Source organism: Salmo salar, chromosome ssa24 (genome assembly GCF_905237065.1).
Source record: "Salmo salar chromosome ssa24, Ssal_v3.1, whole genome shotgun sequence".
Taxonomy (NCBI): Eukaryota; Metazoa; Chordata; class Actinopteri; order Salmoniformes; family Salmonidae; genus Salmo; species Salmo salar.
Window position 1 is genome coordinate 45289385 of NC_059465.1, and position 26452 is coordinate 45315836.

General features: G+C 42.0%; 1 protein-coding gene across 1 annotated transcript in view; it reads right to left on the minus strand.

Moving 5' to 3' along the window:
* The window catches only part of LOC123730393 (adhesive plaque matrix protein-like), a 32603-nt gene extending 9134 nt beyond the window's left edge, over positions 1 to 23469 (minus strand). Inside the window, exons 1-3 of the mRNA XM_045706833.1 lie at positions 23385 to 23469; positions 23180 to 23239; positions 23011 to 23072 (exon numbers count right to left, since the gene is read on the minus strand). Of these exons, the coding sequence (XP_045562789.1) occupies positions 23011 to 23072; positions 23180 to 23239; positions 23385 to 23469 (207 nt within the window). The remainder of the gene's footprint in view (positions 1 to 23010; positions 23073 to 23179; positions 23240 to 23384) is intronic.
* Between the last annotated feature and the right edge of the window lie 2983 nt (positions 23470 to 26452).

Sequence of the window (26452 nt, forward strand, 5' to 3'; positions counted from 1 at the left end):
AGGTTGTTACTAGCCTGGCTCCACTGCTCCACCACAGGAAGGAGGTTGTTACTAGCCTGGCTCCACCACAGGAAGGAGGTTGTTACTAGCCTGGCTGAACAGCTCCACCACAGGAAGGAGGTTGTTACTAGCCTGGCTCCACCACAGGAAGGAGGTTGTTACTAGCCTGGCTGAACAGCTCCACCACAGGAAGGAGGTTGTTACTAGCCTGGCTCCACCACAGGAAGGAGGTTGTTACTAGCCTGGCTCCACCACAGGAAGGAGGTTGTTACTAGCCTGGCTGAACAGCTACACCACAGGAAGGAGGTTGTTACTAGCCTGGCTGAACAGCTCCACCACAGGAAGGAGGTTGTTACTAGCCTGGCTCCACAGCTCCACCACAGGAAGGAGGTTGTTACTAGCCTGGCTCCACAGCTCCACCACAGGAAGGAGGTTGTTACTAGCCTGGCTCCACAGCTCCACCACAGGAAGGAGGTTGTTAGTAGCCTGGCTCCACCACAGGAAGGAGGTTGTTACTAGCCTGGCTCCACCACAGGAAGGAGGTTGTTACTAGCCTGGCTCCACCACAGGAAGGAGGTTGTTACTAGCCTGGCTCCACAGCTCCACCACAGGAAGGAGGTTGTTACTAGCCTGGCTCCACAGCTCCACCACAGGAAGGAGGTTGATGGTGATGGCAAATGGCACATTTAGCCCTTGGTCAGAGGTCACCTTTGGTTTGCCATAAGGGGGCGTGGTTTCACAATATCTGTTTCGTAAAAAAGTGACAGGTGGCTAGGCTAGCATGGCTAGATGGAACAGTAGGCTACTGACAGTGCTTTGGGGAAGGGTGGTATGTTGTGTTGTTGTGACGTTGTTACTCTCACCAAATCCTAAAGTAAAACCTAATTAAGAGGTACAGCTAAAAACTGTCTTCAGATCAGCGTTTAGGTTAGTCTATTACTAGAGGGTGGTGGAGCTAAACACTGTGTTCAGACTTGTGTTTAGTTTATGGCCCAGCCAGTCCTTGGTGCAGTAGAGGGCAGTCTTACACCAACTTGGAGGGAGAGTTGGAGGAGGTAGAAACATTTCATGATAGGCTCTATACTGTACTTCTCTCAACTCAGCCATTCTAAGACCTGTCAAACAATTGTGTCTGTATAGGTACATATTTAGGTTGCTATCTGCATGGGTTCATATAGATACATATGTAGTTTACTATCTGCATGGGTTCATATAGGTACATATTTAGTTTACTATCTGCATGGGTTCACATAGGTACATATGTAGTTTACTATCTGCATGGGTTCATATAGGTACTGTAGGTGCATATTTTGTCTTCCCTGTGACTCAGTTGGTAGAGCATGGTGTTTGCAACGCCAGCATGGGTGTGTGTGCAACGCCAGCATGGGTGTGGGTTCGATTCCCACGGGGGGGCCAGTACAAAAATAAAAATAAATAAATGCATGAAATGAAATGTATGCATTCACTACTGTAAGTCGCTCTGGATAAGAGCTTCTGCTAAATGACTAAAATGTAATTTTTAGTTTAATATCTGCATGGTTTCATATTGGTACATATTTAATGGAACAAGTAAAGGCGGTTATGAAAGATTGCCTATATTAGTTATCCTGCTTACATTTTTAACTAGACTACGCTATCAACGTAGAAGTGCATTTTGTTTTTATATAGTAGAAATATTTTCATATACACTGCTCAAAAAAATAAAGGGAACACTAAAATAACACATCCTAGATCTGAATGAATTAAATAATCTTATTAAATTCTTTTATCTTTACGTAGTTGAATGTGCTGACAACAAAATCACACAAAAATAATCAATGGAAATCCAATTTATCAACCCATGGAGGTCTGGATTTGGAGTCACACTCAAAATTAAAGTGGAAATCCACACTACAGGCTGATCCAACTTTGATGTAATGTCCTTAAAACAAGTCAAAATGAGGCTCAGTAGTGTGTGTGGCCTCCACGTGCCTGTATGACCTCCCTACAACGCCTGGGCATGCTCCTGATGAGGTGGCGGATGGTCTCCTGAGGGATCTCATCCCAGACCTGGACTAAAGCATCCGCCAACTCCTGGACAGTCTGTGGTGCAACGTGGCGTTGGTGGATGGAGCGAGACATGATGTCCCACATGTGCTCAATTGGATTCAGGTCTGGGGAACGGGCGGGCCAGTCCATAGCATCAATGCCTTCCTCTTGCAGGAACTGCTGACACACTCCAGCCACATGAGGTCTAGCATTGTCTTGCATTAGGAGGAACCCAGGGCCAACTGCACCAGCATATGGTCTCACAAGGGGTCTGAGGATCTCATCTCGGTACCTAATGGCAGTCAGGCTACCTCTGGTGAGCACATGGAGGGCTGTGCGGCCCCCCAAAGAAATGCCACCCCACACCATGATTGACCCACCCCAAACCGGTCATACTGGAGGATGTTGCAGGCAGCAGAACGTTCTCCACGGCGTCTCCAGACTGTCACGTCTGTCACATGTGCTCAGTGTGAACCTGCTTTCATCTGTGAAGAGCACAGGGCGCCAGTGGCGAATTTGCCAATCTTGGTGTTCTCTGGCAAATGCCAAACGTATTGCACGGTGTTGGGCTGTAAGCACAACCCCCACCTGTGGACGTCGGGCCCTCATACCACCCTCATGGAGTCTTTTTCTGACCGTTTGAGCAGACACATGCACATTTGTGGTCTGCTGGAGGTAATTTTGCAGGGCTCTGGCAGTGCTTCTCCTGCTCCTCCTTGCACAAAGGCGGAGGTAGCGGTCCTGCTGCTGGGTTGTTGCCCTCCTACGGCCTCCTCCACGTCTCCTGATGTACTGGCCTGTCTCCTGGTAGCGCCTCCATGCTCTGGACACTACGCTGACAGACACAGCAAACCTTCTTGCCACAGCTCGCATTGATGTGCCATGCTGGATGAGCTGCACTACCTGAGCCACTTGTGTGGGTTGTAGACTCCGTCTCATGCTACCACTAGAGTGAAAGCACCGCCAGCATTCAAAAGTGACCAAAACATCAGCCAGGAAGCATAGGAACTGAGAAGTGGTCTGTGGTTACCACCTGCAGAACCACTCCTTTATTGGGGGTGTCTTGCTAATTGCCTATAATTTCCACCTGTTGTCTATTCCATTTGCACAACAGCATGTGAAATTTATTGTCAATCAGTGTTGCTTCCTAAGTGGAAAGTTTGATTTCACAGAAGTGTGATTGACTTGGAGTTACATTGTGTTGTTTAAGTGTTCCCTTTATTTTTTTGAGCATTATATATTTACATATATTTACCATTTAGGATGAAGGCTATTCAATGCGAGACATTGCCAAGAAACTGAAAATCTCATACAATGCTGTGTCCTACTCCCTTCACAGAACAGCGCAAACTGGCTCTAACCAGAATAGAACGAGTAGTGGGAGGCCCCTGTGCACAACTGAGTAAGAGGACAAGTACATTAGTGTCTAGTTTGAGAAACAGACATCTCACAAGTCCTCAAATGGCAGCTTCATTAATTAGTACCCGCAAAACATCAGTCTCAACGTCAACAGTGAAGAGGCGAATCCGGGATGCTGGCCTTCTAGTCAGAGTTGCAAAGAAAAAGCCATAACTCAGACTGGCCAATAAAAAAAGATTAAGATGGGCAAAAGATCACAGACACTGGACAGAGGAACTCTGCCTAGAAGGCCAGCCTCCCGGAGTCGCCTCTTCACTGTTGACGTTGAGACTGGTGTTTTGAAAGTACTATTTAATGAAGCTGACAGTTGAGGACCTGTGAGGTGTCTGTTTTTCAAACTAGACACTCTAATAAACTTGTCCTCTTGCTCAGTTGTGCACCGGGGCCTCCCACTCCTCTTTCTATTCTAGTAAGAGCCAGTTTGCTCTGTTCTGTGAAGGGAGTAGTACACAGCGTTTTACGAAATCTTCAGTTTCTTTGCAATTTCTTGCATGGAATAGCCTTCATTTCTCAGAACAAGAATAGAGTGATGAGTTTCAGAAGAAAGGTCTTTGTTTCTGTCCATTTTGAGCCTGTAATCGAACCCACAAATGCCGATGCTCCAGATAATCAACTAGTCTAAAAAAGGCCAGTTTAATTGCTTCTTTGATCAGAACAACAGTTTTCATCTCTACTAACATAATAGCAAAATGGTTTTCTGATGATCAATTAGCCTTTTAAAATGATAAACTAACACAACATGCCATTGGAACACAGGAGTGATGGTTGCTAATAATGGGCCTCTGTACACCTATGTAGATATTCCATTAAAAAATCTGCCGTTTCCAGCTGCAATAGTCCTTTACATCATGAACAATGTTTACACTGTATTTCTGATCAATTTGATGTTATTTTAATGGACAAAAAAAGTGCTTTTCTTTCAAAAACAAGGACATGTCTAAGTGATTCCAAACTTTTGAACGGTAGTGTAGATATACATTCACAGTACAAAGTAAATAGATTTACTTCCATGTATGTATGTATGTATGTATGTATGTATGTATGTATGTATGTATGTATGTATGTATGTATGTATGTATGTATGTATGTATGTATGTATGTATGTATGTATGTATGTATGTATGTATGTATGTATTGTTTTGCATTAGTGCATCCAAAAAACTATCAAAAAATGTAAAAGCATCGTAGCCTGTTTGCTATTGCTCATATATTTGTGTTGTTTGAGTGGCTGCTTCAGTATGTTCCTAGTGTATTACTGGAAACATTCATAAGCCAATAGATAACATGGACAACAGGACAAGGAAAAACACAGTGTTAATATATTGACTAGTCTTCTGAGCCTCCGTGTTCCAAACCACCTTTTCTGTGCCTAACCAAATATGACTCAGCCCAGTCACACAAGACAGATGCAACAACACTCTTCATCTAATTTCACTCAAAATAGCTCGGGCTGAAATGACTGAAAAGTACCGCAATTTTCTAATTTTCCTGTAGCTGCATCCCCCAACCCCGGCGCCTTCAAAGGGAGTCAAGATACCATTGGATGGAGTAAGAGTGGTATGCAACAAAATGCTATTTCCAACACGATACAGTCATTTCCCTGCCATAGGCCTTGAGAACTGCTCTGTATCCCAAATGCCACCCCATTCCATATATAGTGCACTACATTTTACACAGCCCTGTGGTACCTGATCAAAGTTGTTTTCTCCATAGAGAAAGGTGACATTTGGGACACAGACCAGAAATCAGCACAATTCTAAATCTCTGGTATTTTATTTGTGATTACTCAGCGCTTGGATGAAGAAACTAGGAGGATATGTAGGAATATGATGCAGAGCAAGTCAAGTCCTTGACTATACAATTATGGTCATTATGGAAGAGAGGGAAAAGTACCAACAACGAAAAAGTATGAAAATATATGTACTCACTACTGTAAGAGTGTCTTCTAAATGACTCAAATGTAAATGTAAGGGCGTGGGAAGTGAACAGAGAGTAGACCTAGCTGAGCTGTCCTCTACCCTCCTCTCTCTTCCTCTAGGCTTTCATCTAGCAACGCTGATTGCAAGAACAACCAGGCGTTAGACAGCGTTGTCTTGGTGCTTTGCTGTTTGTGTTTGTTCACAGTTCAGTATACAGTACATCTGCAATGTTGGTTCATTCTACAGTACATCTGTAGTGTTGGATCATTCTACGGGACATATGCAATGATGGATCATTCTACAGTACATATGCAATGCTGGATCACTCTACAGTCGTGGCCAAAAGTTTTGAGTATGACACAAATATTAATTTCCATAAAGTTTGCTGCTTCAGTGTCTTTAGATATTTTTGTCAGATGTTACTATGGAATACTGAAGTATAATTACAAGCATTTCATAAGTGTCAAAGGCTTTTATTGACAATTACATGAAGTTGATGTAAAGAGTCAATATTTGCAGTGTTGACCCTTCTTTTTCAAGACCTCTGCAATCCGCCCTGGCATGCTGTCAATTAACTTCTGGGCCACATTCTGACTGATAGCAGCCCATTCTTGCATAATCAATGCTTGGAGTTTGTGGGTTTTGGTTTGTCCACCCACCTCTTGAGGATTGACCACAAGTTCTCAATGGGATTAAGGTCTGGGGAGTTTCCTGGCCATGGACCCAGATATCGATGTTTTGTTCCCCGAGTCACTTAGTTATCACTTTTTCCTTATGGCAAGGTGCTCCATCATGCTGGAAAAGGCATTGTTCATCACCAAACTGTTCCTTGATGGTTGGGAGAAGTTGCTCTCGGAGGATGTGATGGTACCATTCTTTATTCATGGCTGTGTTCTTAGGCAAAATTGTGAGTGAGCCCACTCCCTTGGCTGAGAAGCAACCCCACACATGAATGGTCTCAGGATGCTTTACTGTTGGCATGATACAGGACTGATGGTAGCGCTCATCTTGTCTTATCAGGACAAGCTTTTTTCCGGATGCCCCAAACAATCGGAAAGGGAATTCATCAGAGAAAATGACTTTACCCCAGTCCTCAGCAGTCCAATCCCTGTACCTTTTGCAGAATATCAGTCTGTCCCTGATGTTTTTCCTGGAGATAAGTGGCTTCTTTGCTGCCCTTCTTGACACCAGGCCATCCACCAAAAGTCTTCGCCTCACTGTGCGTGCAGATGCACTCACAACTGCCTGCTGCCATTCCTGAGCAAGCTCTGTACTGGTGGTGCCCCGATCCCGCAGCTGAAACAACTTTAGGAGACGGTCCTGGCGCTTGCTGGACTTTCTTGGGTGCCCTGTTGCCTTCTTCACAACAATTTAACCGCTCTCCTTGAAGTTCTTGATGATCCGATAAATAGTTGATTTAGGTGCAATCTTACTGCCAGCAATATCCTTGCCTTAGAAGACCTTTTTATGCAAAGCAATGATGACGGCACGTGTTTCCTTGTAGGTAACCATGATTGACAGAGGAAGAACAATGATTCCAAGCACCACCTTCTTTTGAAGCTTCCAGTCTGTTATTTGAACTCAATCAGCATGACAGAGTGATCTCCTGCCTTGTCCTCGTCAACACTCACACCTGTGTTAACAAGAGAATCACTTAAAAACCTCTCTGGGCTAGGTGGGACGTTAGCGTCCCACTCTATTCAACAGCCAGTGGAATCGCGTGGCGCAAAATACAAATACCTCAAAAATGCTACAACTTCAATTTCTCAAACATATGACTATTTTACACCATTTGAAAGATAAGACTCTCGTTAATCCAACCACGTTGTCCGATTTCAAAAAGGCTTTACAGCGAAAGCAAAACATTAGATTATGTCAGGAGAGTACATAGCCAAAAATAATCACACAGCCATTTTCAAAGCAAGCATATATGTCACAAAAACCCAAACCACAGCTAAATGCAGCACTAACCTTTGATGATCTTCATCAGATGACACACCTAGGACATTATGTTATACAATACATGCATGTTTTGTTCAATCAAGTTCATATTTATATCAAAAACTAGCTTTTTACATTAGTATGTGATGTTCAGAACTAGCATACCCACCGAAAACTTCCGGTGAATTTACTAAATTACTCATGATAAACATTGACAAAATACATAACAATTATTTTAACCTGTTGTGGTATAGGGGGCAGTATTTTCACGGCCGAATAAAAAACGTTCCCGATTTAATCTGGTTACTACTCCTGCCCATAAACTAGAATATGCATATAATTAGTATATTTGGATAGAAAACACTCTAAAGTTTCTAAAACTGTTTGAATGGTGTCTGTGAGTATAACAGAACTCATATGGCAGGCCAAAACCTGAGAAGATTCCATACAGGAAGTGCCCTGTCTGACAATTTGTCCTTCTGTTGCATCTCTATCGAAAATACAGCATCTGTGCTGTAACGTGACACTTTCTAAGGCTTCCATTGGCTCTCTAAAGCCGCCAGAAAGTGGAATGGGGTGTCTGCTGTCTCTGGGCAGAGTACAGCAGCAGAGTTTGTAAGTGGTCAGCCTGGGGACAGTGAGACTGAGATGCGTGTTCACGAGACTTCTCCCAGTTTTTCTTTCTCTCTCTGAATGAATACAACATTGCCCGGTTGGAATATTATTGCTATTTTACGAGAAAAGTAGCATAAAAATTGATTTTAAACAGCGTTTGACATGCTTCTAAGTACGGTAATGGAATATTTTGACATTTTTTGTCACGAAATGCGCTTGCGCGTTACCCTTCGGATAGTGACCTGAACGCACGAACAAAACGGCGGTATTTGGATATAACTTATTATTTGGAACCAAAACAACATTTGTTGTTGAAGTAGAAGGCCTGGGAGTGCATTCTGCCGAAGAAAAGCAAAGGTAATCCAATTTTTATAATAGTAATTCTGAGTTTAGGTTGTGCCAAACTTGGTGGGTGTCAAATTAGCTAGCCGTGATGGCCGAGCTATGTACTCAGAATATTGCAAAGTCTGCTTTCGCCGAAGAGCTATTTTACAATCGGACATAGCGATTGCATAAAGGAGTTTCCCACAACAAGCTTCCCACAATAAGTTGGGTGAATTTTGGCCCATTAGTCCTGACAGAGCTGGTGTAACTGGTGAGCTGGTGAGTCACGTTTATAGGCCTCCTTGCTCACACACACTTTTTCAGTTCTGCACACAAATGTTCTATAGGATTGAGGTCAGGGCTTTGTGATGGCCACTACAATACCTTGACTTTGTTGTCCTTAAGCCATTTTTCCACAACTTTGTAAGTATGATTGGGGTCATTGTCCATTTGGAAGACCCATTTGTGACCAAGTGTTACCTTCTTGACTGATGTCTTGAGATGTTGCTTCAATATAGCCACATCATTTTCCACCTCATGAAGCCATCTATTTTGTGAAGTGCACCAGTCCCTCCTGCAACAAAGCACCTCCACAACATGATGCTGCCACCCCCGTGCTTCACGGTTGGGATGGTGTTCTCTAGCTTACCAGCCTCCCCCTTTTTCCTACAAACACAACGATGGTCACTATGGCCAAACAGTTCTATTTTTGTTTTATCAGACCAGAGGACATTTCTCCAAAAAGTACGATATTTGTCCCCATGTGCAGTTGCAAACCGTAGTCTGCCTTTTTACGGCAGTTTTGGAGCAGTGGCTTCTTCCTTGCTGAGCGGCCTTTCAGGTTATGTTGATATAGGATTCATTTTACTGTGGATATAGATGCTTTTGGACCTGTTTCCTCCAGCATCTTCACAAGGTCCTTTGCTGTTGTTCTGGAATTGATTTGCGTACTATTCTTTGTACAGATGAACGTGGTACCTTGAGGCATTTGTAAATTGCTCCTAAGGATGACATCTTGGCTGATGTCTTTTCATTTCCCCATGATATCATGCAAAGAGGCACTGCGTTGGAAGGTAGGCCTTGAAATACATCCACAAGTACACCTCCAATTGACTCAAATGATGTCAATTAGCCTATCAGAACTTCTGACCCACTGGAATTGTGATACAGTCAATTATAAGTGAAATAATTTGTCTGTAAACAATTGATGGAAAAATTACTTGTGTCATGCACAAAGTAGATGTCCTAACCGACTTGCCAAAACTATAGTTTGTTAGCAAGACATTTTTGGAGTGGTTGAAAAACTAGTTTTAATGACTCCAACCTAAGTGAATGTAAACTTCCGACTTCAACTGTACATAGGAACTATAGGTTTCCATTATAAGAGCCTGGGACCTCAAAAATAAAACATTTCCGGTTTGTTTTTCTTCGGATTTTCACCTGCCATATCAATTCTGTTATTGTCTCAGACATTATGTTAACAGTTTTAGAAATGTCAAAGTGTTTACTATCCAATGCTACCAATTATATGCATATCCTGGCTTCTGGGCCTGAGTAACAGGCAGTTTACTTTGGGCATGTCAGTCAGGTGGAAATTCAGGAAGCTAGACCCTATCCTTAACAAGTTTTAACACGTTTAAATGTTTTACGTTTACGTTTACGTTTAAACGTTCCCCAGTCCGGAGCCTCCAGCGACGTCCCCCAGTCCGGAGTCTCCAGCGGCGGCCCGCAGTCCGGAGTCTCCAGCGGCGGCCCGCAGTCCGGAGTCTTCAGCGGCGGTCGGCAGTTCGGAGCCCCCGGCGATGATCCACGGTCTGGTCCCTCCGGCGACACAGAAGCGGGGGGATCAGCGGGCGGAGTGGGGGCTACGCCCCGAACCAGAGCCGCCGCCAAGTATAGATGCCCACCCGGACCCTCCCCTATAGGTTCAGGTTTGCGGCCGGGAGTCCTCACCTTTGGGGGGGGTACTGTCACGCCCTGACCTTAGAGATGTTTATTTTCCTCTAGTTTGGTTAGGTCAGGGTGTGATGTGGGGTGGGCAATCTAGTTTTTTTTGGCTGAGTGTGGTTCCAATCAGAGGCAGCTGTCCATCGTTGTCTCTGATTGGGAACCATACTTAGGCAGCCCTTTTTCCCTCCTTGAGTTGTGGGATTTTGTTTTTGTGTAGCTGCCTTTGAGCAGCCCCAGAATGTCACGTTTCTGTTTATCCTGTTTATTGTTTTGTTCGGTTTCACTTCAAAATAAAGGATGTGGAATTATCGGCACGCTGCGCCTTGACTTATTTATGACAGGGAGTTTGAGGACAGTGATCGTGACATACTCTCAATTCTATAGCTGAACCAGAGCAGTTTACCTGCTTCACTGGTAACCAATGAGCTACTCTCAATTCTATAGCTGACCCAGACCAGTTTACCTGCTTCACTGGAACCCAATGAGCTACTCTCAAGTCTAGCTGACCCAGACCAGTTTACCTGCTTCACATAAACGGAGCAAAGTACAAAGAGATCCTTGATGAAAACCTGCCCGAGAGCGCTCATGACTTCAGACTGGGGCGAAGGTTTACCTTCCAACAGGACAACGACCCTAAGCACACAGCTAAGACAGCGCAAGAGTGGCTTCGGGACAAGTATCTGAATGTCCTTGAGTGGCCCAGCCAGAGCCCGGACTTGAACCCGATCGAACAATCACCTTTCAATGGCCTATCAGTAACATTCACCATTCAATGGCCTATCAGTAACAAACACCTTTCAATGGCCTATTAGTAACATTCACCTTTCATTGGCCTACCAGTAACATTCACATTGGGAAATTGGAATAATCTGTTAATTTTCTCAAAAAAGCAAGAATTAAGAAGGTTAATGGGCTGTATATCTTTGGATTTGCTGTAGATATGATGAATGTGAAGAAAATGGTCTAAATTGTTCCGATCATTGGAAGTAATTTCCAATTTCCTTACATTGAAAGTAATTTCCAATTTCCTATCATTGAAAGTAATTTCCAATTTCCTATCATTGAAAGTAATTTCCAATTTCCTAACATTGAATGTCATTTCCAATTTCTTCACATTGAAAGTAATTTCCAATTTCCTAACATTGAAAGTAATTTCCAATTTCCTATCATTGAAAGTAATTTCCAATTTCCTAACATTGAAAGTAATTTCCAATTTCCTAACATTGATAGTGTGAGTTAAACAGCTAAGGTTTCTCTGAGAACCTCTTTGTTCTCACCATCTTTATTGTGTAACTGGGGGATGATTATGAGTAGCTACACTTCACAGGATGGGAATTGTGAAAAAGAAAATAATGCCACATGTAACATGTTACCCATTAATCACCTGTCTTCGCTCAGAGATCTACCATTTCACCCTCAGAAAAACATGTCGATACAAAACAAAACTGCTTTTAGTGAGAGAAAAAAAAAGTGCTGAAACTGAGATCCCGCCGTCTCTTTGTCTGTCTGACAAGCCTGGATGCTGGAAATCTGTGTGCCCCCGTCAGACCGACAGTCTGAGACAGGAGGGTGAGGAGAACGGAGTAGAGAAGGGTGTGGAAGGAGGGGTGAGGCGTTCCACTCCGGTTGGTCTCAGATAGGAGGGTTGGGGTGAGAAGGCGGGGGAGGCGGTCAGACACTGGTATCTTCTGAGACAAATGCTCTCTGCTTCTCCTGGTGTTGTGGCTGGTGGAGGGGAACCTGGAGACAGAGAGCCTGCTCCTCTCTCTCTCTAGGGAACCTGGAGACAGAGATCTTGCTCCTCTCTCTCTCTAGGGAACCTGGAGACAGAGATCTTGCTCCTCTCTCTCTCTGGGGAACCTGGAGACAGAGATCTTGCTCCTCTCTCTCTGTGGAACCTGAAGACAGAGATCTTGCTCCTCTCTCTCTGTGGAACCTGGAGACAGAGATCTTGCTCCTCTCTCTCTGTGGAACCTGGAGACAGAGATCTTGCTCCCCTCTCTGGGGAAGCTGGAGAGAGAGAGTCTACTCCCCTCTCTGGGGAACCTGGAGACAGAGATCTTGCTCCTCTCTCTCTCTGGGGAACCTGGAGACAGAGATCTTGCTCCTCTCTCTCTGGGGAACCTGGAGACAGAGATCTTGCTCCCCTCTCTGGGGAACCTGGAGACAGAGATCTTGCTCCTCTCTCTCTGGGGAACCTGGAGACAGAGATCTTGCTCCCCTCTCTCTGGGGAACCTGGAGACAGAGATCTTGCTCCTCTCTCTCTGGGGAACCTGGAGACAGAGATCTTGCTCCTCTCTCTCTGGGGAACCTGGAGACAGAGATCTTGCTCCCCTCTCTCTGGGGAACCTGGAGACAGAGATCTTGCTCCTCTCTCTCTGGGGAACCTGGAGACAGAGAGTCTACTCCTCTCTCTCTGTGGAACCTGGAGACAGAGATCTTGCTCCTCTCTCTCTGGGGAACCTGGAGACAGAGATCTTGCTCCTCTCTCTCTGGGGAACCTGGAGACAGAGATCTTGCTCCTCTCTCTCTGGGGAACCTGGAGACAGAGATCTTGCTCCCCTCTCTGGGGAACCTGGAGACAGAGATCTTGCTCCTCTCTCAGGGGAACCTGGAGACAGAGATCTTGCTCCTCTCTCAGGGGAGGCTTTTACGGTGTCTCTTTAATGTGTTGGTGGAGCCTCCCAGGCACCGGCCCGGCCGCTCTCATTCAGCGCCGGTAACCAGATCACTGCTCTCACTGCACACCCTGCGCTAGAAAGCTAACAGTCTCGACTCGAAAGGCGTCTGTGGTCTATCTCTCTCTCTCCCCCCTTTTCTATCTCTCTCTCTCTCCCCCCTTTTCTTTCTCTCTCTCTCTCCCCCCTTTTCTATCTCTCTCTCTCCCCCCTTTTCTTTCTCTCTCTCTCTGCCCCCTTTTCTTTTTGTCTCTCTCTCTCATTGTTTATTTTTTTATCTCTTTCTGTGTCTCTTTTTTGCCTTCTCTCTTTCGATCTTTCTCTCTTTTACCATCTGTTTCTCTCTCTTCTTCTCTCTTTTCTCCACCTTTCTCTCTTCTTCTTCTAGTTAAATAAATTAAAAAAATCTCGTTCTCTTATCTCTGTTTCCTCCAGCAGCCTGCCTGCCTTTTGCTTAGATTATCCAGAGCGACTTAGAGAACAAAACAATTCCATTTCAGAAATTAACCAACTACTTATCTTTCTTCCCTTCAGCCCGATTGGCCGATTCCCCTACAGACAGACTAGTATCCTGTCTGTGAAAAAAAGTACCTAGGGCATCTTAATAATAGGGAAGATTGATATTCCTCATGTTACATTTTCAAACCAAACAGTTTTGAGATAATGTCTGTGTGTCAGACTAATCTAGCAGTGTTCAATAAGGACTAGATAAACTACACTTTCACCTGTCCAAATATTTTGTCAGAATTGCATCGCATGATTTAGTAGGGGGAAATGATGGTGATGGGGCGAAGTTGGTAACAGAAGCACCAGTTGAGGAGACTAAACTGCTTGGACTAATCCTGGATTGTAAACTGTCATGGTCAAAACATATTGGTACAACAGTAGCTAAGTTGGGGAGAAGTGTGTCCATAATAAAGCACTGCTCTGTCTTCTTAACAACACTATCAACAAGGCCCTAGTTTTATCCCAACTGGACTACTCCACCTTGCCCAGGGAGGTTAACAGCGCTATCAACAAGGCAAGGTCCTACAGGCCCTAGTTTTGTCTCACCTGGACTACTGTTCAGTCGTGTGGTCAGGTGCCACAAAGAGGGACTTAAGAAAATTACAATTGGCTCAGAACAGGGCAGCACGTCTGGCCCTTAAATATACACAGAGAGCTAACATAATATGCATCTAACATTAATAATATGCATGTCAATCTCTCCTGGCTCAAAGTGGAGGAGAGATTGACTTCATCACTACTTGTATTAGTGAGAGGTATTAAACGCACTGGTGGCATACCACCAGAGGTCTCTTCACAGTCCCCAAGTCCAGAACAGACTATGGGAGGTGCACAGTACTACATAGAGCCATGACTACATGGAACTCTATTCCACGTCAAGTAACTCATGCAAGCAGTAAAATAAAAATAAAAAACAGATAGAAATACACCTTATGGAACAGCAGGGACTGTGAAACAACACAAACACAGGCACAGAGGCACATGCATACAAGTACCATACGAACCACACACATGTACACATGGATTTAGTACTGTAGATACATTACCAGTCAAAAGTTTGGACACACCTACTCATTCAAGGGTTTTGCTTTTGTTTTTACTATTTTCTACATTGTAGCAAGAAGACATGTTCATTAGAGTGTCTACTTTGAGAAACAGATGCCACACAAGTCCTCAACTGGCAGCTTCATTAAATAGTACTCGCAAAACACCAGTCTCAATGTCAACAGTGAAGAGGCGACTCTGGGATGCCGGCCTTCTAGGCAGAGTTGCAAAGAAAAAGCCATATCTCAGACTGGCCAATAAATAGAAAAGATTAAGATGGGCAAAAGAACACAGACAATGGACAGAGGAACTCTGCCTAGAAGGCCAGCATCCCGGAGTCGCCTCTTCACTGTTGACGTTGAGACTGGTGTTTTGCAAGTACTATTTAATGAAGCTGACAGTTGAGGACTTGTGAGGTGTCTGTTTCTCAAACTAGACACTCTAATAAACTTGTCCTCTTGCTCAGTTGTGCACCGGGGCCTCCCACTCCTCTTTCTATTGTGGTTAGAGCCAGTTTGCGCTGTTCTGTGAAGGGAGTAGTACACAGCGTTGTACGAGATCTTTAGTTTCTTGGCAATTTCTCGCATGGAATAGCCTTCATTTCTCAGAACAAGAATAGAGTGATGAGTTTCAGAAGAAAGGTCTTTGTTTCTGGCCATTTTGAACCTGTAATCGAACCCACAAATGCCGATGCTCCAGATAATCAACTAGTCTAAAGAAGGCCAGTTTTATTGCTTCTTTAATTAGCACCACAGTTTTCAGCTGTGCTAACATATTTGTTAAATGGTTTTCTAATGATCAATTAGCCTTTTAAAATGATAAACTTGGATTAGCTAACACAACGTGCCATTGGAACACAGGAGTGATGGTTGCTGATAATGGGCCTCTGTACGCCTATGTAGATATTCCATTAAAAAAAATCTGCCGTTTCCAGCTGCAATAGTCATTTACAACATTAACAATGTCTGCACTGTATTTCTGATCAATTTGATGTTATTTTAATGGACAAAACAATGTGTTTTTCTTTCAAAAACAAGGACATTTCTAAGTGACTTTTGAATGGTAGCATACATCTAGTAGAGTGACTGAGCAGGATGAGTGTGTTTATATGTATATATTCTGGGTAGCCTTCCACAAGCTTCCTACAATAAGTCGGGTGAATTTTGGCCCATTCCTCCTGACAGAGCTGGTGTAACTGAGTCAGGTTTGTAGGCCTCCTTGCTCGCACACTCTTTTTCAGTTCTGCCAACAAATTTTCTATAGGATTGAGATCAGGTCTTTGTGATGGCCACTCCAATACCTTGACTTTGTTGTCCTTAAGCCATTTTGCCACAACTTTGTAAGTATGCTTGGGGTCATTGTCCATTCGGAAGACCCATTTGCGACCAAGCTATAACTTCCTGACTGATGTCTTGAGATGTTGCTTCAATATAGCCACATCATTTTCCACCTCATGATGCCATCTATTTTGTGAAGTGCATCAGTTCTTCCTGCAGCAAAGCACCCCCACAACATGATGCTGCCACCCCATGCTTCATGGTTGGGATGGTATTCTTTGGCTTGCAAGCCTCCCCCTTTTTCCTCCAAACATAACGATGGTCATTATGGCCAAACATTTCTATTTTTGTTTCATCAGACCAGAGCACATTTCTCCAAAAAGTACGATCTTTGTCCCCATGTGCAGTTGCAAACCGTAGTCTGGCTTTTTTATGGCGGTTTTGCTGAGCGGCCTTTCAGGTTATGTCTTGAAATGTTGCTTCAATATATCCACATCCATATATATAGTACAGTGACTGAGCAGGATGTATATATATATACTAGAAATGTATACATCCTGGTCAGTCACTGTACTATATATATATATATATATATATATATATATATATATATATATATATATAGTATTGTGACTGAGCAGGATGTGTGTATATATGTATATATATGTATATATATATATATATATATATATATATATATATATATATATATATATATATATATATATATATATATATATATATATATATATATATGTATAGTATAGTATAGTGACTGAGCAGGATCTATACATATCTGGTACAGTGACTGAGCAGGATGTGTATATATATATATATATATATATATATATATATATATACATATATATATATAGTATTGTGACTGAGCAGGATGTATACATTTCTAGTACAGTGACTGAGCAGGAAGTACGGTGACTCAGTAGTATGTAAGCACTGTAAGGTGTGCTCTCTGCATCTCCCCGCGTCTCAGCAGATAATGTAGCCTTTACATGATCACATCCCTTCTAAGACGGGATTCTAAATGTGTAATTTCCTATTCGCTGAGCCGCATAGCCCCAACAAACGAAGAAGACACTGAGCGTCACTCCTGCCTCAGACTCACAACAACATATTGATATTCCCTAAACCCCCACCACCCCATCATGCCCCCCCCCTCCACCACCCCCACCACCCCCTGCCTAGCTCTAAGTGAGTATAGGGTGTCCACTGCCTCCAAGGTTGGCGCCAAGCTCTGTCTTCTATGCACCACAACCAGAATGAATTGCAAATCAATCCAACAAAGTACAACTGATCAGTAAACCAATTAGTAATTCTAGCTCTTCTACCGGGTCTAAGTTGTTCCACCGTGAAGATTTCAATGTGTTTTAAATTCACTCATTCATTTTCATATTGATGGGTTTTTTATTTTTTTCCTATATTGGTAGCCTATGTCCCTATATCCTTATGTCCCTATATCTCTATGTCCTTATATCTCTATGTCCCTATATCCCTATGTCCCTATATCCTTATATCACTATGTCCTTATATCTCTATGTCCCTATATCCCTATATCTCTATATCCTTATATCTCTATGTCCCTATGTCCCTATGTCCTTATATCCCTATGTCCTTATATCTCTATGTCCTTATATCCCTATGTTCTTATATCCCTATGTCCTTATATCTCTATGTCCTTATATCTCTATGTCCCTATGTCCCTATATACCTATGTCCTTATATCCCTATGTCCTTATATCTCTATGTCCCTATATCCTTATATCTCTATGTCCTTATATCTCTATGTCCCTATATCCTTATATCTCTATGTCCTTATATCTCTATGTCCCTATATCCTTATATCCCTATGTCGTTATATCTCTATGTCCCTATATCCCTATATCTCTATATCCTTATATCTCTATGTCCCTATGTCCCTATATACCTATGTCCTTATATCCCTATGTCCTTATATCTCTATGTCCTTATATCTCTATGTCCCTATATCCCTATGTCCCTATATCCCTATGTCCTTATATCTCTATGTCCCTATATCCTTATATCTCTATGTCCCTATGTCCTTATATCTCTATGTCCCTATATCCTTATATCTCTATGTCCCTATGTCCCTATATACCTATGTCCTTATATCCCTATGTCCTTATATCTCTATGTCCCTATGTCCTTATATCTCTATATCCCTATGTCCCTATATCCCTATGTCCTTATATCCCTATGTCCTTATATCTCTATGTCCCTATGTCCCTATATCCCTATGTCCCTATATCCTTATGTCCCTATTTCCCTATGTCCTTATATCCCTATGTCCTTATATCTCTATGTCCCTATATCCCTATATCCCTATGTCCCTATATCCCTATGTCCTTATATCTCTATGTCCCTATATTCTTATATCTCTATGTCCCTATGTCCTTATATCTCTATGTCCCTATATCCTTATATCTCTATGTCCCTATGTCCTTATATCTCTATGTCCCTATATCCTTATATCTCTATGTCCCTATGTCCCTATATACCTATGTCCTTATATCCCTATGTCCTTATATCTCTATGTCCCTATGTCCTTATATCTCTATATCCCTATGTCCCTATATCCCTATGTCCTTATATCCCTATGTCCTTATATCTCTATGTCCCTATGTCCCTATATCCCTATGTCCCTATATCCTTATGTCCCTATTTCCCTATGTCCTTATATCCCTATGTCCTTATAACTCTATGTCCCTATATCCCTATGTCCTTATATCCCTATGTCCTTATATCTCTATACCCCTATGTCCTTATATCTCTATATCCTTATGTCCCTATTTCCCTATGTCCTTATAACTCTATGTCCCTATATCCCTATGACCCTATGTCCCTATGTCCCTATGTCCTTATATCCCTATGTCCTTATATCCCTATGTCCTTATATCTCTATGTCCCTATATCCCTATATCCCTATGTCCCTATATCCCTATGTCCTTATATCTCTATGTCCCTATATTCTTATATCTCTATGTCCCTATGTCCTTATATCTCTATGTCCCTATATCCTTATATCTCTATGTCCCTATGTCCTTATATCTCTATGTCCCTATATCCTTATATCTCTATGTCCCTATGTCCCTATATACCTATGTCCTTATATCCCTATGTCCTTATATCTCTATGTCCCTATGTCCTTATATCTCTATATCCCTATGTCCCTATATCCCTATGTCCTTATATCCCTATGTCCTTATATCTCTATGTCCCTATGTCCCTATATCCCTATGTCCCTATATCCGTATGTCCCTATTTCCCTATGTCCTTATATCCCTATGTCCTTATAACTCTATGTCCCTATATCCCTATGTCCTTATATCCCTATGTCCTTATATCTCTATACCCCTATGTCCTTATATCTCTATATCCTTATGTCCCTATTTCCCTATGTCCTTATAACTCTATGTCCCTATATCCCTATGACCCTATGTCCCTATGTCCCTATATCCCTATGACCCTATGTCCCTATATCCCTATGACCCTATGTCCCTATGACCCTATGTCCCTATGTCCCTATATCCCTATGACCCTATGTCCCTATATCCCTATGACCCTATGTCCCTATATCCCTATATCCTTATATCCCTATATCCCTATGTCCCTGTGTCCCTATGTCCCTATGACCCTATGTCCCTATGTCCCTATGACCCTATGTCCCTATATCCCTATGTCCCTTTGTCCCTATATCCTTATGTCCCTATGTCCTTATATCCCTATATCCCTATATCCCTATATCCTTATATCCCTATATCCCTATGTCCCTGTGTCCCTATGTCCCTATGACCCTATGTCCCTATGTCCCCGTGGTAATGGATATTTTCTGTTTAGTGTTTATCAGTAGCTCTGCAAACATGTGGAACGACAGTTTGATCTGCTGTTTGAAGTAGCTCAACAACTGTTGTAGTCATATAGCCAATGGTTTGTTGTAGTCTCATAGCCAATGGTTTGTTGTAGTCTCATAGCCAATGGTTTGTTGTAGTCATATAGCCAATGGTTTGTTGTAGTCATATAGCCAATGGTTTGTTGTAGTCATATAGCCAATGGTTTGTTGTAGTCTAATGGCCAATGGTTTGTTGTAGTCTAATGGGCAATGGTTTGTTGTAGTCTAATTGCCAATGGTTTGTTGTAGTCATATAGCCAATGGTTTGTTGTAGTCATATAGCCAATGGTTTGTTGTAGTCATATAGCCAATGGTTTGTTGTAGTCTTATAGCCAATGGTTTGTGGTAGTCATATAGCCAATGGTTTGTTGTAGTCTTATAGCCAATGGTTTGTGGTAGTCATATAGCCAATGGTTTGTTGTAGTCTTATAGCCAATGGTTTGTGGTAGTCATATAGCCAATAGTTTGTTGTAGTCTTATAGCCAATGGTTTGTTGTAGTCTTATAGCCAATGGTTTGTTGTAGTCATATAGCCAATGGTTTGATGTAGTCTAATAGCCAATGGTTTGTTGTAGTCTAATAGCCAATGGTTTGTTGTAGTCTTATAGCCAATGGTTTGTTGTAGTCATATAGCCAATGGTTTGTTGTAGTCATATAGCCAATGGTTTGTTGTAGTCATATAGCATAGCCAATGATTTGTTGTAGTCTTATAGCCAATGGTTTGTTGTAGTCTAATAGCCAATGGTTTGTTGTAGTCTAATAGCCAATGGTTTGTTGTAGTCATATAGCCAATGGTTTGTTGTAGTCATATAGCATAGCCAATGATTTGTTGTAGTCTTATAGCCAATGGTTTGTTGTAGTCTAATTGCCAATGGTTTGTTGTAGTCTTATAGCCAATGGTTTGTTGTAGTCTAATAGCCAATGGTTTGTTGTAGTCTTATAGCCAATGGTTTGTTGTAGTCTAATAGCCAATGGTTTGTTGTAGTCTAATAGCCAATGGTTTGTTGTAGTCATATAGCATAGCCAATGGTTTGTTGTAGTCTTATAGCATAGCCAATGATTTGTTGTAGTCTTATAGCCAATGGTTTGTTGTACTCTAATTGCCAATGGGTTGTTGTAGTCTTATAGCCAATGGTTTGTTGTAGTCTAATAGCCAATGGTTTGTTGTAGTCTAATAGCCAATGGTTTGTTGTAGTCATATAGCATAGCCAATGGTTTGTTGTAGTCTTATAGCATAGCCAATGATTTGTTGTAGTCATATAGCCAATGGTTTGTTGTAGTCTAATAGCCAATGGTTTGTTGTAGTCTAATTGCCAATGGTTTGTTGTAGTCTAATAGCCAATGGTTTGTTGTAGTCTAATAGCCAATGGTTTGTTGTAGTCTAATAGCCAATGGTTTGTTGTAGTCTAATAGCCAATGGTTTGTTGTAGTCTAATAGCCAATGGTTTGTTGTAGTCATATAGCCAATGGTTTGTTGTAGTCTAATAGCCAATGGTTTGTTGTAGTCATATAGCCAATGGTTTGTTTTAGTCATATAGCATAGCCAATGATTTGTTGTAGTCATATAGCCAATGGTTTGTTGTAGTCTCATAGCCAATGGTTTGTTGTAGTCTAATGGCCAATGGTTTGTTGTAGTCTAATTGCCAATGGTTTGTTGTTGTCTAATAGCCAATGGTTTGTTGTAGTCTAATTGCCAATGGTTTGTTGTAGTCTAATAGCCAATGGTTTGTTGTAGTCTAATTGCCAATTGTTTGTGGTAGTCTAATAGCCAATGGTTTGTTGTAGTCATATAGCCAATGGTTTGTTGTAGTCATATAGCCAATGGTTTGTTGTAGTCTAATTGCCAATTGTTTGTGGTAGTCTAATAGCCAATGGTTTGTTGTAGTCATATAGCCAATGGTTTGTTGTAGTCATATAGCCAATGGTTTGTTGTAGTCTAATAGCCAATGGTTTGTTGTAGTCATATAGCCAATGGTTTGTTGTAGTCATATAGCCAATGGTTTGTTGTAGTCATATAGCATAGCCAATGGTTTGTTGTAGTCACATGGCCATAGTGCTTTGTTATAACATTCCTAATTTTGGAAAATGTTTATCTTGTGAACGTTACTGAAATTAGACAGCACAGATACTGAAATGTAGCTGTAAACTGTAATGTAGATTGAAACTGTAATGAAACTGTAAACTATAACGTAGCTTTAAACTGTAATGTAGCTGTATAATGTAATGTAGCTGTATAATGTAATGTAGCTGTAAATTGTAATGTAGCTGTAAACTGTAATGTAGCTGTATAATGTAATGTAATGTAGCTGTAAATTGTAATGTAGATGTATAATGTAATGTAGCTGTATAATGTAATGTAGCTGTAAATTGTAATGTAGATGTATAATGTAATGTAGCTGTATAATGTAATGTAGCTGTAAATTGTATTGTAGCTGTAAACTGTAATGTAGCTGTATAATGTAATGTAGCTGTAAATTGTATTGTAGCTGTAAACTGTAATGTAGCTGTTAGTTAAAAAATAATTGTTTCGTTTTTCGTCTAAACATGATCTACAAAAGTCCAGATGCAGGAAATAACTGGATTCTCGAAGATACATGAACATATAAATGAATGATCAACCAATGTTGTAGAATGTCAACAGGTTGTGTTCCTTTCTGAGAAAATGTTTTATATCCCAGAGTGCTTATCTCGTTATCTGTGGCGTCCACCAGCAGTAGTACAATGCTGGGGCCTGTCTTTCAAGTGCCTGTCAAACCAGTTACTGTTTTCCTTGTACAAAGGTATCGTTTGCCTGTACACTCCATAATCATAGTTCGATTGATATTATTTGGACATGATTGCTGATGTGACAAATCAACTTAAAAAAAAAAGGACCTCGTTGTAACGTTTGCTGTTTCATCACGTTAACATTCATTGGAAATCAGTCCACGTGATTTGTGATAGCATGTGCTCGAATAAGGGATATTTGCTCTTAGAAAATATGCTGTTTACTCAGACGTCAAAAGAAATGTTGTCTAAACTAGATCCAGAATGAAACTAGATTTAAAAGAAAGAGAACATTTGTAACAGTAAAAAAAAAATATGTAACAGGTTGTAGGTTTGAATTGTGACCCAGTCCAATAATTTAATTAGTCTACATTAAATACATTTGTTGTAATTTCATTCATGAATTGTGGAAACAGACAAGTCCTCCAGGACAGAGAAAGAGAAAGAAAGCGAGACGGAGGGAGGGAGATAATAAGAGGGAGAAGCTCTTTCTTTCTACCACGTTGCATATAAAAGAAACCAAATATTGATGACTATTGAGGTGGAGATCTCGTTAATTATTTGATTGAGTGAAGAAGACCGAAGGAGGAAGTAATGACTGTTCGGAGGAGGCTTACCTTGATCATCTCCAGACCTAAGATCTTTTTAATACATTCTCTGTCTGTGCTCTGCTGCCCGTCTGAAAGGAGGAAGAGAGGAAAGAGAGAGAGAGAGAGAGAGTCTGAATAGATTCCATTAATTTAATTGAAGCAGGCCCTGACAAGAGATAAAACATATTGGACCCACATCTCTTCAGAGGGGCTGCTGCAAGCTGGCTGGCTGGCTGCTTCTTGGTAAGGGGCTGCACTGAGGGAGAGGCGCTGAGAGCTTTATAGTAAACAACCCCATGATCCATAAACAGGAGAGCAGAGAGCACAAGACATGCTCAATAGAGACTTCAAGGCCATAGAATATGTCAGAGAGGAGAGGCTGAATGGAGACTGAAGAGGACCCTTCTCGTCCTCATTCCCCCCCACAGCCTGGTGCTTGGCCGTCTTCCTGCAGAAGTATTCTAGCTGTATTCTTATACCAGGCATTGTCCCTGCATGGCTGCCTCTTCGAGATCTCGATGTGATGTTGCTGGTCGTAATTCAGTTTCGGTACCAGCACAGGTGGAACCCTTGAGTGAAAACCACACTGTAAAAGCCATTGAAACGTGAATATTGTCAACGTGTAACAGAATAAATAGAAGTCTAGACATTAAATGAAAGGAATTATAAATATAATTACATTTTACATATAGTTCACTTTTTCCCAGTTGACCGATTCGTTCTATTCATCACATATTTGTACTGCATAAGACACCCTTTAGTATACTCTATCTATGTTGGAATGCGCCACCAATTCATTGTCAGATAAAACCAATATCCCGTAGTTGAATGCATCACGAATAGTTTCCAGTCTGAATGGCAGAGCACATAGTGCACATGAGGCCTGCCACTCAAACCACCGAGATTTGGATATGCCACATTCTTACCTGATTGTCCCTCGGCATGCTAGCCAGTAGGCTTTTCACTAGAGGTTGAATAGCCACACAAATCCCCAGCAGAAACCATTTAGCCCTGAGCAGGACAGCTCTGTTCCCCGGGAACAGTGGACGTAGATAATACAATACAGAGATGGACTGGTAGCTTATACCCTGGGCAAGGCAATTTGACTTACCAAGAGGATGTGAAGGTCATTGTATGGTTTTGTCCATCATATTTCTATGACAACAGAATAGGTTGACTGCATGCTGTATGGAAGGACTGGAATGAATGTGACTAGAGGTAAGCTAGGTCTGAATGAGCCAATAGAAAGCAATACAGAGTAATGGACATTACAATACGTCTTTCAAAGCTAAGCAAAGGGGGATAGGATAGGCCATTATCTGTTCTCCTGTGCTTGCTGCTAGCATTACAGCATGCTAGCTAAGTTAGCCTGCTAAGCCAAATGCCTAGGTATTTGCAACTCTTCAATTCTCAGTCACTACGGCATGTTAGCTAAGATATGCTATAGACCACCTGTACTTGCTAGCATTATGGCATGTTAGCTAGGTCTGCTATAGACCACCTGTGCTTGCTAGCATTATGGCATGTTAGCTAGGTCTGCTATAGACCACCTGTGCCTGCTAGCATTATGGCATGTTAGCTAGGTCTGCTATAGACCACCTGTGCTTGCTAGCATTACGGCATGTTAGCTAGGTCTGCTATAGACCACCTGTACTTGCATTCTTGCATTATGGAATGTTAGCTAAAGACTTCTTCAGAAAACCTGTCTTTTTTAGCATTTCGGAATGTTACAGTAGTTCTGTGTTCAGATCTGGTTTCCGTGGAATTGCTGTTCAGAGGATAATTTTTTTTTTTTGTGAACTGAAAACCTTTGTAGTGGGAGTGAAAGAGGCTGAGAAACTCGAGCCACTCTGTGTGCTCCTCTGCCATGCTAAAACAAAGGTCTGTCTTCTCTCAGATTAGGGTCAGATCAGAACAGAGTTAGGGTACATCCCAAATGGCACCCTATTACATATTTAGTGCACTACTTTTGACTAGAGCCCTATGGGCCACGGACCAGAGCCCTATGTGCCACGGACCAGAGCCCCAACGGCCAAGGACCAGAGCTTTATGGGCCATAGACCAGAGCCTGACGGGCCACGGACCAGAGCCTTATGGGCCCTACGGACCAGAGCTCTATGGGCCACGGACCAGAGCCTTATGGGCCACGGACCAGAGCCTTATGGGCCACGGACCAGAGCCTTATGGGCCACGGACCAGAGCCCTATCGGCCAAGGACCAGAGCCTTATCGGCCACGGACCAGAGCCTTATGGGCCACGGTCCAGAGCCTTATGGGCCACGGTCCAGAGCCTTATGGGCCAAGGACCAGAGCCTTATGGGCCACGGACCAGAGCCTTATGGGCCTTAGTCAAAAGAGTACTCAAAATAGGGAACAGGGTTATTTTTGGGATGCTGCTTTTGCAGGGTTGGGGTCAATTCTGAACGAAGTTGCAAATAGCTCTTAAATTCCAATTCATTTTTTTTTTTTATATATATAAATAGAATTTGAATTGGCCACACCATACAGGAATACATCGTTTTAATTTAATTTGAATTTAAAGAAGTAGAACTTAATGCAATGCAATTCTAATGGTTTATGTATTCTACACATCACCATACACATTAGGAACACCTCTTTTCCATCACCCTTCCCCCCTTTTTGTCCTCAGACTCCAATACTTCCCACAGTTCAGTTGGCTGGATGTCCTTTAGGTGGTGGACCATTGTTGATAAACACAGGAAACTGTTGAAAGTGAAAAACCCGGCAGCATTGAAGTTCTTGACATAAACTGGTGCGCCTGGCGCCTACTACCATACCCCCTGTTCAAAGGCACTTACATTCAACCCTCTGAATGGCACACGTACACAATCCATGTCTCAATTGTGTCAAGGCTTAAAAATCCTTCTTTAACCTGTCTCCTCCCCTTCATCTACACTGATTGAAGTGGATTTAACAAGTGACATCAATAAGGGATCATAGCTTTCACCTGGATTCACCTGGTCAGTCTGTCATGGAAAGAGCAGGTGTTCTTAATGTTTTGTACACTCAGTGCATAAATGTTTATTTTGACATGTGTGGTTACAAATAGCATGTAGCATAAGGTTGAAACATTTCATTTTAAAACAATTTTAAATAATTACAGTGGTCTGAACAATATTCAAAGATAATTTTGTGGGTTGTCTATAATAATTAATAATCCCTTTAATGTTTTTAAATATCTGGGGGGGATGAAAAAAATACATTTCCCAGAATGCATTAGATCCAACACTGCAGTATGGAAGGGAACAATCTAGTCATGAATAATAAAAAATACTGTTTAACATATTTCAGTTGTAAGCAAACTAATGTCTGAAATGTGATGTGTATTGTTTGCATAAATAAATGACATCCTTTAGACTGTAACGGTTGTCGTCGGATAAAGCGGACCAAGACGCAGCGGGGAAATGTGCACTCATCTTCTTTTTTATTTAGTTGGCAAAGAAGGTGAA